This window comes from Gnatocerus cornutus, chromosome 7 (genome assembly GCF_029298725.1).
Source record: "Gnatocerus cornutus isolate USDA-ARS CGAHR chromosome 7, icGnaCorn1.1, whole genome shotgun sequence".
NCBI classification, from domain to species: domain Eukaryota; kingdom Metazoa; phylum Arthropoda; class Insecta; order Coleoptera; family Tenebrionidae; genus Gnatocerus; species Gnatocerus cornutus.
Window position 1 is genome coordinate 199267 of NC_142239.1, and position 14581 is coordinate 213847.

Consider the following 14581-nt stretch of genomic DNA (forward strand, 5'->3'; position numbering starts at 1 on the left):
AAAAATGTGAGAGATGCTATTTTCAACGTCATTTTTTAAGTATCTTTAAAACAAGTATTATGGAGATAATTATCGCCTTCTGAAGCTAACATTTTTGACCACTTGAGTTTGATATCATTGTCTTCAAATGTTTGGTTTCATCCTTTAACTCAATTAAATTACATTCAAAATTGATAGTATTGTTTACTCGTCACACTTGGTCGTCAATACGAATCTCCTTTTAGATTTCCAGATTAGATTAGCTTATAACATTATAACAAATAGGTAATAAGTCCAAATAATTCGAAACTCTTACACAAAAAAATGCTGTGTTTACTGCTATCCCTGAGTTTAATCGTTCTTTCTTATGGTCATCCATATCCAACGCCTCTGGATGATGAAGATGGTCATTTGACAATTGTAAGTACTTTGTAATAAAGACACTCCTTCATATTTTTAATTCAGCCCGAAATCGTCACAAAATATGGTTACCCCGCTGAAGTTCACCACGTAACAACCTCAGACGGTTACATCCTAACATTACACCGAATTCCTCATAGTAAAAACACTAATATTACTTCTGATAAACCTGTTTTGGTACAACATGGCCTTTTGAGCTCCTCTGCAGACTTTGTGATTACAGGCGTAGAACATGGTTTAGGGTTTTTGTTGGCCGATGCTGGATACGACGTGTGGCTTGGCAATGGTCGTGGAAACACAAATTCCCGTAATCATACCACTCTTGATCCCAACAAAGATGCCGAATTCTGGCACTTTACGTGGCACGAGATTGGTGCCATTGATCTCCCTGCAATGGTGGACCACATTCTTGAAGTTACCAATCAAAGTAGTGTTTTCTACGTGGGGCATTCTCAAGGTACGACCACTTTCTACGTCATGGCCACAACCCATCCGGAATATAATGAAAAGATCAAAGCACACTTCAGTTTAGCCCCCATCGGTTACATGAGCCACCTAGAAAGTCCTTTGCTACGAATTCTAGCGTATTGGGCAGGACCAATTGACTACTTATTCGAATTAATTGGTTTCAACGAGTTTCTTCCAAATAATGAGTTTTTGACAGAAGTAGCAGAAATTCTCTGTGAAGACGAGCAAGAGACGCAAGTTCTTTGTACTAATTTTCTTTTCCTTCTGTGTGGGTACAGTCCATCGGAAATGAACGCTACCATACTTCCAGTACTAATGGGTCATTTACCAGCTGGTGCTTCTACAAGACAGGTTGTTCATTATGCTCAGGAAATATTATCTGGATACTTTAGACAATACGATTTTGGAGAAAACAATACTGAAATTTATGGTTCTGAGTTTCCTCCTTCGTACGATTTGTCACTGATCACTGCACCAAGTTATCTGTTCTATAGTCACAATGATTTAATGGCAGCAGAAGTCGATGTATTCCAGTTGTGTGACGAAATAGGAGAAGCCTGTGTTGAGAAGATTCTAGTTTCAGACGAGACTTTTAATCATTTGGATTATCTGTTCGCGATAAGAGCACCAGAATTGGTTTATTCAAAGGTAATAGAGATTATGGATAAGTTGTAATTTCAATTGAACATAATATTAATAAATCAGTTGCGATTACAATAGTAATTTATTTTGGAAAAAAGTTGTACTGGAAAAGTGGAAAGTTATTTCTAAAGTAGAATACCCTTTTGATTCCGTATCCTGATTAGAAGTCTGGTTTGCTCGATCAGGTCCGGATTCTGAGATATTTAAAAAAATATTTTTTGAGGTTTTTGCAAAGTTATGGGATTGCTCAACAGTCTTTTGCAAAGGTAATTGTATAAACTTTGCAATGACCAATATAACTCATCGGTAGGATCAGTACTTTCCATGATATTTTTGAAAACTGATCTCGTATCTCAAAAAATGTCGTTTTTGGTAGTTTTCATATGCAATTTTGCATATAACTCAAAAATTATTCTTATTGATTTTATATTGTGATGGATCATTGAAAAAATTGAGATCCTGCCTTTTTGACGCGCAATCTCTTATCGTTTAGAAGTTATAGGACAAAAAACATTAAAATATTTTCAAAAAATTATCTTTTTTATGTTTTGTCGATTTCATAAAAAAGTCAATCCAGTTCTTTAAAGAAAATTTATTGGATCAATTCTTGGTGTTGACAAAAATTATCAAAATTACAATTTATTCTCAAACACCAAATTTTGTCAAAAAATGCTGACGCGCGTTTCGATAGCAATGCTACCATCATTAGAGCGATTATTAAACTAAAAACTAACAAATAATTCGTCCTTATATGTAATACTAAAAGCGTGTCGGACCCGTTCCCTTCTACCCTTAGGTACCTAAGGGTAGAAGGGAGTAGAGGGGGGAGGAGGGGATGGGGCCGTTGTCTGAGTTCATTATTACATTTTTGTTCCTAAATATTTCTAGACTTTCATAAATGTCAAGAAATTTACAATTATTTATATTTTTAATTAAACGAAGACAACTTTCATCAATGTGGTGGTCATTGTCATAAACGTGTTGGGCAACGCTTGATTTTTCAAACCTCCCAAATTTGAGATGAGCTTGATGCTCTTTGAACTTTTTTAGAATTGACCTTCTTGTTTGCCCAATATATTTCTGATCACAATCTTTACATTTAATTTCATAAATCCCCGACTTTTTTGTTGTTCTTACTCGGTCTTTAGGATTACCTAGAAGACTTTGGAGGCTTGGACCCGAAGTAAAAACTACTTTGAGAACCAAACCCTGAAAAATTCTTTCCAGTCCCTTTGTCACTGAAGGTGAGTAAGGGATGGTGACAAAAGAAGTCTTCTTAGGTGTTTTCTGAAAACATCATTCACCAATTTCTTAAATCTAATTTTTTTTTAACTATTTTATCAATAATGTTGGGATCGAAACCGTTACACCTGGCAGTCTTTAATTAATTTTAATTCCTTTGTAAATCTGAATTTGTTTAATGGAAAATTCAAAAGCCTGTAAACAAGAAAATTTAGACTTGCCATCTTATGTTGAGGAGGACAATGATGGGAGTCTGCAGTGATGTAGCGAAGAGTACTGGTTTCCTTCCTATAAACATCAAGTTCTAATCTGTTCTTATTTTTAATTACAAATGTGTCTAAAAATGGAAGCTTACCGTCTTTCTCTATTTCGCAAGTAAATTTTATCGTTAGATAACAGTTATTCATTTTTGCTTACAAAATCCAGTTGCTTACAAAATTCTAATTTCTAAACAAATATTGCATTTAAAATGAGTAGTGCTAACGCAGCGTAGAATAATACATTTTGATTTTTTTTTGAAAATAATGGGTTCTTAGTTTACTTATGAATCAAAAAAAGTAGAGTGAAAATTTTAATAAGAAATTGATCTTTTAAAAAACGCAAATGAATAATTATTATATTAAACACAAATTACTCGCCTAAATCAAAACCCGCATGAGATCGAAATTTGACACATCAATATACATGTAATTGTGACAAATTGCTTCTATACAGATTTTGAAAAGATTCATTTTTGTAATTTGTAAGGTTTTTATTATTTAAGTTTGTCTTCCAACATTTAAAAATAAAAGTGCTAGTAAATTTTTTTATATCTCGAAAAATTAAGGTTAAATGCAGATGTCTGGTTTTGCAACTCAAATACTCTCCAACCTGTTGGAAAATTAGCACAAAATGGGGGTAGATGTCTCTTGAACTTGACAATGTGGTGGCAGTTACCGATAAAAATATCATACATTTTACGAGAGTTATACAGTTTTTATTCCCAACTTTTTGATGGCCTGGACTAAACTTGACTAAACTGGCCTACCCTAAGACTTCAGTGGCGTGCAACGATTTCTGTAAAAAACTCTAATCATTTTTTCTCGAAACGGTGGCGTTTTGGAACGTGAAATTTGGCCATTATGTCAAACAGCGTTGTCTGATATTGGGATTCAAATCTTTGCACTTTATTCGGGTACACCTTGTATGTGAGTGTCACAAAAAATATCTAGATTGAGACGAAAACGTCTTCAAATTTATTTAAATAATAAAAAACTCGATCAACAATTTTTTGACTAGCTGGAAAATTTTAGAATCTTCGATTTTGACTAGTGAAAACATTTAGAAACGTGACATTTAACGGAATACCATAATTTTGTGGGAATTCAAATTAAAATTGTTAAACAGAGCAAGTAAACAAATAACCAAAGCATTTTTTTTTCTAAAAATTACTATTTACTCTTGATAACTTATTGAACAACGCGTTTAAAGCGGATATCTCAATCTTTTATAATGACGTAATGCAATAAAAACCGATTGTTTCTTCTTATTTTTTATCAGTTTTTCACAAATCAATATTCCAGCACTGACTCTCTTGGCACTTCTATAGTTTGTTGGAAAGCTTATTTAATTATATTATCTTTCTAATAATATACACGGTCCGCCAACACTTGTGGTCACCACTAAAATCGTTTTTAATTTTAAAGATAAAATTTTAAAAAATTACTAGCTTTAGAAGCTAACGCTAAAATTTGTTTTTTATCACCGATAGTTCAGGCGTCGCGACGCCTTAAAATGTAATTTTTAGCTATTTGTGAGCATTTGTGGAACTAATCGCTAATTCAATTTTTATTCAACATTAAATGTCAATTTAGTAGTTATGCAAATTGCGTTTAAAATTAAAAAATTCTGTTATATCAAGTAAACAAGAATTAAATTTACGTCAAAATTGGAAATTACTTTAACACACGACATGTTGTATTACAAATGTCATCTAACCTTTGGTTTGCGTTAGATTGTAATAAAAGTCTTATATTTGCTGAAAATGTTGCTTATTCGATGTTATTTCAGAGTTATAATTAAAAAAAATTGAATTCATTCCACACAAACTCGACGCCACGCCAAACGAAACAAAAGTAAACCTGGCTTGATGCAGCCAAAAAGGGTTTGTGATTGGTGAATGCTAAATTGCCTTGATTTAATGAGTTTTTTTTTGGGTTACTAAATTAGGTGTTATGCAAAAGAAATTACACCCTCAAAACATTTTTAATGTACTTCTTTACGTTACTAATCAGATTAAAAATATCACCACCATCTTTAAGTCTCATAGGGATATAAAACCCTCCAACTGAGGTGCTACGTCAGTGTTACTGAAATTTTACGCTACAAAATTGGTAAAATTAAGGTTTGAAGAGCCATGATCTCCGTTTTTGGACAATACTACATAAATCATTGTTGCAAAACATTATTCAATTATGCGACAAAGTTTTGGTCTGGCTAATTTGTTTTTCAAATACCTAATTGCATAGTATTTCATTCCGTGTTTTTTTGCACGATCAGTCATTTTCATCAATTTACCAAGAGCATTTTTGGGCGGTATGTCAAATTTACAGTCTGGACACTTAGTTGTCAAGGTATATAAATCTTTTTATATCGTACCGTTTAATTATTGGCTTTTTATGGCTCGGATTTGCGGTACGTTAGAGGTACTATTACGCCCTAGGGCATTAAGGTGTCATAGCAACCTTACAACAAACAACGACTGGCTACGAATCGACTTGATTTCTTTGCCCGCTATATTCAAATTGCATTTAAACTTAATTATCACCAAACAGTCAAATTCAAACAATAAATAAACTGGTTGTAATGTTTTTTTTTGTCCTTAATTGTCCCTTTTGAGGCTGCAGTTCGCTGCGTTGCATAGCTAGCCATGCTTCACTGTGCGCGCGTGTTTTTTCGAGGTTAGGAATTAAATTAGAAATTAGTAATTAAAATGATTAAATCTTTAAACTAACACCAAACGACATGTGAAGTTTTTTTTTAAGTCTTTATGTAGATTCAAGAACAGAAATTTGTATTTGTGGAAAAATTATTTATTTTTGAAAAATCAAAATTTCCTATAGATAAGACATAAAACGTTGTATGTACCACGGGCATAACTTGATGTTTATGTATTTCCGGCAACTTACAAAGTCTCGGGCCGAAGACTCTCGACCTTGTAATCTAGTTGCCCTCGAACATAAACATCCACATTATGCCCTTAATACATAAATAACTATTGGGGACCTAGGGCGGTAAATAAAAGTTTAATAAATGATTTCAACTACAACGTTTCATTGATTTTGAGGACTGAAAAATTGAGAAAGTTACTGTCTCATATTCTTCGTCAGCAGAATGTTCGCTCATATTCTCAGGATTAATCGATTTATTACACGAAAACACGACTGACGTTGACAGTGGTTGGCAGAAACTAATATTTTTCCGATGATCGATTAATGCATGTTTTTTGACTGAAATCATGCATTAAAGTGAGCTATTAATTATAAATCATAATTATAATAAGCAACCAATTATATCCCGATGCCATAATGATTTAAAGGCTCTGTTCTGAAGGCCCTGGATCTGTTTGTTTACCAATACCAAATCAAAACGACGATTTTTAGAGTTCAATTTGTTTTTTTTTTTGGTGTTTGGGAATAAATTGTGTTTTTGTCAACACCAAGATTTGAGCCAACAATTTTATTAAAAAACGGTGATAAAAAATATTAGGAATAGTTCCGAAAGTGAAAATGTAAATAGCGGTTTTAAGTCAGAGTTATCAGATAAAGTTTTTGAAATAAAAATGTTCCCAATAATACACATTTTATAATTGCGGAAAAAAGGTCTTTTCCGACGACCACTATAAAATATGCGACATTTCATACAGTTTTCTGGTAGTGAAAATTTCAAATTGCAAACAATTTCAGTGCGAAGACGACCGAAGCGCATACCCGTGTGCAATGAAAAATTGGAGATCTCTGATTGGCCGCCAACTGTGTGTTTTTATATTGCATACAGGTCGACGCAGATCGGGCATTATCGGTATCTAACTTTCGGCACAACGGCATAATTATTTTGTCCGCGGCTAGGTGCTCTATCGAATGACATTTTAAGTTTTAACTTGCCCAGAGATAACTTGACGTGTTTTTGCACCGTTATTTGCAAGTGGAAGAGCGTAAAATATAAACTTTAATTAAAAAAATAAATATTAACTCTGCGATTTTTGTGATCGTCGGAAAAATATCGTGTACAACACGTGTTGAAAATTCGATTTCACACTCGTTTGCTTAAGCCACTCGCCTACGGCTCGTGGCTCAATTTTGCAAAACTTGTGTGAAATCTTCCATTTTCAACACTTGTTATACAATATACTATTTAGTTTAAAACTGGAAAATACGAAATGTAAAATTAATGCGTAAATAATTGAATTTTGTGTGAAAAACAGTGAATTATACCGAGTCCGGCAACAGTTATTATGATCACCCTCAAAATCGTTTTTAATTTCAAAAATAAATATTTGCAATTTTGCATTTGCTTTATCAAGCTTAACAATCTAAAGCAAAAATTTGCGATGCATTAGAAGAGTAATTTTTAGCGATGTTTGAGTTTTTGCGTAAATACTCGTGAATTGTTTTTTTAACATAACTGTGTGACCAGCTTCATCTTGAATTTAATGTAACATGTGCAATTTGAGCATAAATTGCTGTTTTAACAAGTTAGTTTTCAAAATTATGACGGACAGTGGCAAACTACATCAAATTTTTTCAAGTCACTACAATTTTGATTAACGTTGATTGTTGCACTTTTTGGACACTAAATAGAAATAGTTAATTATTTACATTGAAAAATAAGAACTTAGGGCCCGATTTCAAATCAGTGGCGCAAAATTGCGTTGACGCAGTTTAAGATACTTTTGTTCCCTACCATCGCTAAAGAATCATTTACAATGTCAGGATTAATATGAAGGTTTACTGCCTTAATAACTATGTATTATCATTTTGTACAGGGAATTACAAAAAAATCGGTACTTTGTTCAACTTAGCTGAACTTCACCACAATTATTCGGACACAGTGTTTTCGCAAGAGCTTTTTCAATGAATAAACAATAATTTTACACAATACAATAATTTACACATTATTAGGTTTACCCAAAAAAAGCAATTTCACGTTATTGAGTTTTGAAAAATAACTTCTTACTATACTTACTGTTGCGACTCTAATCAGACTCGTATGTAATTCTTAATATTTCGCTATTTCTTCTTGTCTAAACCGCACCCCTGTCTTGATCCCCAACTCTGATTTTATTACTTTTTACATCCTGTTGGTCTGACCATATTAATACTTCTTTAATTACTACTAATAAGCATGAACATTCCCGAACTCTGATCCAGCCACCTGCAAAGGCGTGAGAAAGTCCCGAACCCTTAGTCCGCCACCTGCTACTGATTCCCACTTCTTCACTTCCTACCAATCACATCTACATAAAACTACCCTCTCTTCTTTTACTTCTTTCTAAGATTTTTCTGTATAGTTGTAAGAGAATAAGTACCAATTCAACCACCGTTCAATAATCACATCAATTCTTGTAATACTTCACCCAATTTACCATTTACGTTATTAATATACCTTCCAAGTCAGGATGGAAAGTATCACTGCCCAATTCCAAGTATTTAAAATAAAAATAGAGTTTTATTCATTCATCAAGTGCTTCAACAAAACTACCTAATTCTCCGATAAACGTAGAATTAGGACCCTGCGTTATACCAATAAAATACAACTTTGGTATAAACATTTATGGTCCTTCGAGCCGGATCCTCGCGGTACTCGCGTGTGAAAGCAGTGTTTTAATTCGTAAGTCAGTGATTCAATTCAGTGCGGATTATCATCATCACAATCAACAATCAACGCTCTACAAACAACAATCAAGGCTCTACAAGCAACATTCAACACTCCACAAGCAATGAACAAGGCCACCTTCATAAGCAACGCAAGGTAGAATTGTTTTGCTTACAACGCTCTACAAGGAACAATCAACGCTCTACAAGCAACAATCAACACTCGACAAGCAATCAACAAGGCCACCTTCATAAGCAACGCAAGGTAGGATTGTTTTGCTTATTGCCAATTATCCATCTCTATCTCCCTATTGTCTTTATCAATTTCGGATTGTAACTAACGCAATCATGACAAAGCCCAATGTATCAACTCTCAAGGCTAAACGCGGTCAAATAAAAGCCAGATTAACGCGCTTCAGCACTTTTTTGGAAACTCAAAAGGAATCTCCGGATTCAGATTCCATCCAAGTCAGGATGGAAAGTATCACTGCCCAATTCCAAGTATTTAATGAAATTCATAACGAATTAATCGAAGAAGATTTTGATAATCTCGAAATTCATGACAAAGAACTCGACGATTTTGAAAACGACTATTACAACGTCGCCACGACTGCACGAAAATTAATTAAAAAAGCCGAAGAAACTCTTTCTAATACAAAAGCCATAACTCCAAGTACTACGAACAATTATTCTTCAACTACTACCAATATTCCACAAACAATTAAACTACCTGAAATAAGTTTACCGAAATTTGACGGTAGCATTGAACACTGGCAGTCTTTCAGCGACAAATTTCTTTCACGTATCGGTAACAACGAAAATATCTCAAATATTGATAAGATGCATTATCTACAGTCATCTCTTTCGGGTAAAGCAGCGCGAATCATTGAAGCGCTCGAAACAACGCAAGAAAATTACATAGCCGCATGGAAACTACTACAAAACAAATTCGACAATTTGCGTAAAGGCATATTACGTCACTGGGAAATTCTTCACAATATCCCGAAATTATCAAGAGACACACCCACCGCGTTAGAGGAACTTATTGATACATTTCGGCAGCATCTCCAATCATTAAAAGTTCTAGGCGAAGACAACGATGATTCTAACGGGTGCATCGTTTATCTCTTGTTATCTAAAGTCAGCGAAACGACAAAGTATCAATGGGAAACTACGTTAACAAACAACAAAATGCCTACTTACAAAAACCTCATAGAATTTCTAGAAAAACGCGGAAACTGCTCTGACTCAGTTTCAATTAATCAACAAACTAACATAAAACTGCGCGAAAACAAGAATTCTACCAAATATGATCGTTTAATTCAACATAACAATCAAACGCGCGGACACACTTTTTTCGCAACTAATTCAAACGAATGGAGACATGTTCGATCACAGGATAATCCCGCAGATTTTATTTCGTGCGATTTCTCATCTGCAGAATTTGAAAAAATGAAAATATGGCGACAAGGCCCGGTGTGGCTATCCGGGGGAGAAAATGAATGGCCAGATCAAGTAAATCTCAACATTGACGTCGACACGTTACCGGAAGTACGGAAATCTACGTGTTTACTAAACTCTCCAAATCACGACAAGATTCTTCATCGATATTCAAGTTTCAGTAAATTTGCAAAGATCTACTCTGACAACACCACAAAATTTGTTGGCGCAAACACTGACATGAATGAATTTGTTCAGCTACTGTCATCAGAAGAACCTAATCAATTGGTACAACAACAGCTCGCGGAAAAGAATATTATTTGTCATTTCATATCGCCACAGTCCCCACATGTCCGTGGAATATGGGAAGTTATCGGATCTAAGTTGTTTACGTTTGAAGAGTTGAACACTTTGTCTCTAGAAATTGAAGGTATTCTAAATTCCCGCCCACTAACTCCTATGTCATCCGACCCAAACAATTTATCTGTCCTAATTCCCGCTCAGTTTTTAATTGGTGATTCGCATACAATTTTACCAAAACAGGACTTGTTATCAATGCCATCAAATCGTTTAACTAAATGGCGCTACATTCAAAAGGTCAAACAAAAATTTTGGATTAGGTGGCACAAGAAATATCTACATGAACTCAACGTTCGCTACAAATGGTCCAAGGGTCAGCATGACATCACCGAAGGGTCTATGGTGGTCATCCCCAAAGATCATCTTCCACCACTTCAATGGTGTTTAGCGCGAGTGAAACCAAGTGCAGACGGAGTGAGTACGCGTAAAAACGTCTACGTTATTGTTCAATCGCAATATAAATGTGTAATGCTCTTTTTACAATTTTACATTTTTGTCAATTTACTGTAATGAAATTTTTATTTTTTATTTTTATTTCAATGTTTCAATTTCAATTCTTAACCATAAGTTTGGTTCATATTGCATGATAGTTAAGGATGATTCTAGGTTACAATAATGTTTATTGTTCTCACTTTTTTATCATGTTTTATCGTATGGAAAATGTTTCAATTTTCAATTCTTAACCATAAGTTTGGTTCATATTGCATGATAGTTAAGGATGATTCTAGGTTACAATAATGTTTATTGTCCTCACTTTTTTATCATACGTTTTATCGTATGGAAAATGTTTCAATTTTCAATCCTTAACCATAAGTTTGGTTCATATTGCATGATAGTTAAGGATGATTCTAGGTTACAATAATGTTTATTGTTCTCACTTTTTTATCATGTTTTATTCGTGTGGAAAATGTTATCACATTTATTAACATATCTTTATGTCACTTTTGATCGTTACCTCTCAACCGGGGGAGTGTTGCGACTCTAATCAGACTCGTATGTAATTCTTAATATTTCGCTATTTCGTCTTGTCTAAACCGCACCCCTGTCTTGATCCCCAACTCTGATTTTATTACTTTTTACATCCTGTTGGTCTGACCATATTAATACTTTTTTAATTACTACTAATAAGCATGAACATTCCTGAACTCTGATCCAGCCACCTGCAAAGGCGTGAGAAAGTCCCGAACCCTTAGTCCGCCACCTGCTACTGATTCCCACTTCTTCACTTCCTACCAATCACATCTACATAAAACTACCCTCTCTTCTTTTACTTCTTTCTAAGATTTTTCTGTATAGTTGTAAGAGAATAAGTACCAATTCAACCACCGTTCAATAATCACATCAATTCTTGTAATACTTCACCCAATTTACCATTTACGTTATTAATATACCTCGTTATTTAAAATAAAAATAGAGTTTTATTCATTCATCAAGTGCTTCAACAAAACTACCTAATTCTCCGATAAACGTAGAATTAGGACCCTGCGCTATACCAATAAAATACAACTTTGGTATAAACACTTACTGATAAGTGATAAAACAGCATTTTTCCACAATTTTAAACACAATTTGCGTACAATCAAAAAAGACAATTAAAATATTTTTTACACATTTATATTAAAAAAATATATGTATTGAATGGTTCCAAAAACCCTAACAAATAGATAAAAATTACACTTTTAAGGCGTCGCGACGCCAAAACTATCGGTAATAAAGAATAAGTTTTTGCGTCATCTCCTAGAGCTTCTTCGACTATCTATTAGCGTATGTAAATTTTTAAAATTTTACCTCTAAGACAATTTAGGGGGTGACCACAAATGTTGCCGGATCCTGTATCAGAGATAAAAAAATATTAATTCTCAATACACTTGCTACAAGTGTCTTCGATGTTTGTTGCCGAGAGCGGCCAGTTGGGTCTTTACCTGTTTTTATATACCCGATAGCAGTTTATTACAATTGAGCGGAACGTCAGTGACCCCTAGTAAGCGGTCGTAAATTATGAGATTTGAAGATGATTTGCGTTAGTTGTACTGTTGGTTGCCTATTTTTAATTTGTTTTTTTATTAATAACTTCAAAATTATAGCATAATGACAAAAACAAAAATATCATCTCCATAGAGGTTTTAATTATCCACATGTTGGTATTTTTTTTTTAACTTTGTAGGTTGCTTTATATTCCTTAAAAACGAAAAATGGGAATTTCAGTTTTTAATTAATTAAAGTCAAATTTTTCACTTTTTCAAAATTCGAAGATGTCACTTCCATAGCTCTACCTGAGACGCATACATACAGAGGTCGAACGACTTTTCAAAGTCCAAAATGCGCTTCAAAAACGAAAAATCGTAAGCCATATACCGGGTATATGCGTAGCGTAGAGCCTTAAATTTTGCGCGTATGGTACACTTTTTATCGCGCAGATTTAGTGACTTTTCTGTCATTCAATCTCTCACCGTACCAACTAAAGTCCGTTTTTACTTTAAAAAACCACCAACACCGCAACCTTAGTTGTCAAATTTTTGACATTTAAAGGATTTAATAAAAAGACTCGGCACAACGTGAAAAGCCGTTTTGTGTAATCAAATTGTCAATTAGGCAGCTGACCTATTTGATTTTATCACCAAAACGTCACTATCGACGACGTTGACGTTTGTAAAGTGCTGGGAGAGTGCGGTGTTGGGTTTGTTTTATACTTCATTCATGTATCATGTATTATATGCAACCAGTAATACAGTCTTTCGAGAAGGGAAATTTTTCAAGTGGATTGGTAGCGGGATTGGTAGCGTGAATTCGTTCATATTATGCGAAGTGGGGGTGCTGTAGTTAATGAACATTGTAATGAACATTTTTTATTCTGTATTGTACTTTGATCCGGTTATGAGACGCGAAATTTTTCATTTTTGAGTTATTGTTAGTGGTTTAAGAGAAGTAGAGTGATATTAACATTTATTCTTGTAGAATTAAACAAGGTAAGAAGTCCAACAAGCTGTAAATTTGAACGTTAACTGCAACTTTGTTTTATTTCAGATAAGCTCCACGTATTCTAGTTCGTTTGAGCCATTCGGTGGTTTAGGTGAGTTTTTATCTTATTAGTTTTATTAATATTTCTAATGTTGTTTTTGGGACATTGTTCGGTTTCAATGTAACGTGTGATCCACAATTTTTTTTAGGATAGGCTTTGAGAAAATTTACGTAAATCGAGAAAAAAATTTGACAGTAGTTTGACAGTTATCATTTGATTTAATTTCAATTAGTTTTCAATACATTATGATTCTGTAGACACACGATACATTTTCTCTTATTGGTTGGTACCTTGTAATGTTACATATTTTTATCAAAACATTGAGGTTATATCAAAAACAAAATTTCACTCCGACATGACTTTTATGTTTGTTTCTTTCTTTCATGGCCTACCCTAAACAAAAATTTTGTGGCTCACATGATATATACACAGCGTAAAATGTTTAGAATGTAGCTAAAAATTACGGGCAAGACACGTTGCAGTTCTACAGAGGTTGCCAACAATTGTTATCAAATCAAAGCCCTAAAGCCTTAAAAGATGTTGAGAGAAGATCTTGCTCTTTTTTGTTATTTTTGAACTGATTTTCTTAGGGCAATTGTGCGTTCCAAAGCGTAGTCTGCACCAGTCAGGAATCATGACATAGTTTGTTCAAAATTATAAACTTTTAACATTTTTTGGCATAAATTTCGATTCATATGCAAAATAAAAAACGGGCAGTTAAATAATTTTTAACTAAATATTAATTGTTCACCACCAAAATAACTTTTTTCTTAAAATTTGTGCGGCAACAAATATGTGGTTATCAACAATTCTATTTTATGTGCTAATCTGCGTAATCTAAATGTCTTTGAAATAAACTTGAAAACCTGAAACCAACACTGTTTTATCTGGAAACTTAAAGCTTCATCGACATTTTCCACATATTTCGAACAACAATGTAATGAAAGACTCCATATTTTTGTGTTTCTGTAAGGAATCGAATCTCGTCCTAGGAAATTTAAAATAGTGTCAGCAATGGGCCCGTTCAGCGTTTTTTTTTTATTTCATAATTTGAAAGTACTTTGCGTAAATAACCGATTCCCAAAAAATTAAATTTTTTCAGCAATTCTTTCACCCTTAAAAAAAATCCCAAAAGTGTAGATTTGGGAAACGGGGCGTG

At 33.8% G+C, this 14581-nt stretch overlaps 1 protein-coding gene and 1 long non-coding RNA gene across 2 annotated transcripts in view; both read left to right on the plus strand.

Annotated features, from left to right (window-relative positions):
* Positions 1–238: 238 nt before the first annotated feature.
* LOC148170537 (lipase 1-like) lies at positions 239–1575 on the plus strand. Its single transcript, XM_088041386.1, has 2 exons — positions 239–399; positions 445–1575. Exons 1-2 carry the CDS (start codon positions 304–306, stop codon positions 1540–1542), a joined length of 1194 nt encoding a protein of 397 aa, XP_087897512.1. The 5' UTR covers positions 239–303; the 3' UTR covers positions 1543–1575.
* Positions 1576–13209: 11634 nt separating this feature from the next.
* The window catches only part of LOC148170538 (uncharacterized), a 50369-nt gene continuing 48997 nt past the window's right edge, over positions 13210–14581 (plus strand). The window contains exons 1-2 of the long non-coding RNA XR_015770391.1: positions 13210–13369; positions 13428–13473. This is a non-coding gene — a long non-coding RNA (uncharacterized LOC148170538). The remainder of the gene's footprint in view (positions 13370–13427; positions 13474–14581) is intronic.

Excerpts from the sequence above, each read along its gene's own strand:
- LOC148170537 (XM_088041386.1), top strand. The coding sequence starts at position 304 with ATGCTGTGTTTACTGCTATCCCTGAGTTTAATCGTTCTTTCTTATGGT. Across the intron at positions 400-444 it reads AAGATGGTCATTTGACAATT|CCCGAAATCGTCACAAAATA; the intron begins GTAAGTACTTTG and ends TTTTTAATTCAG.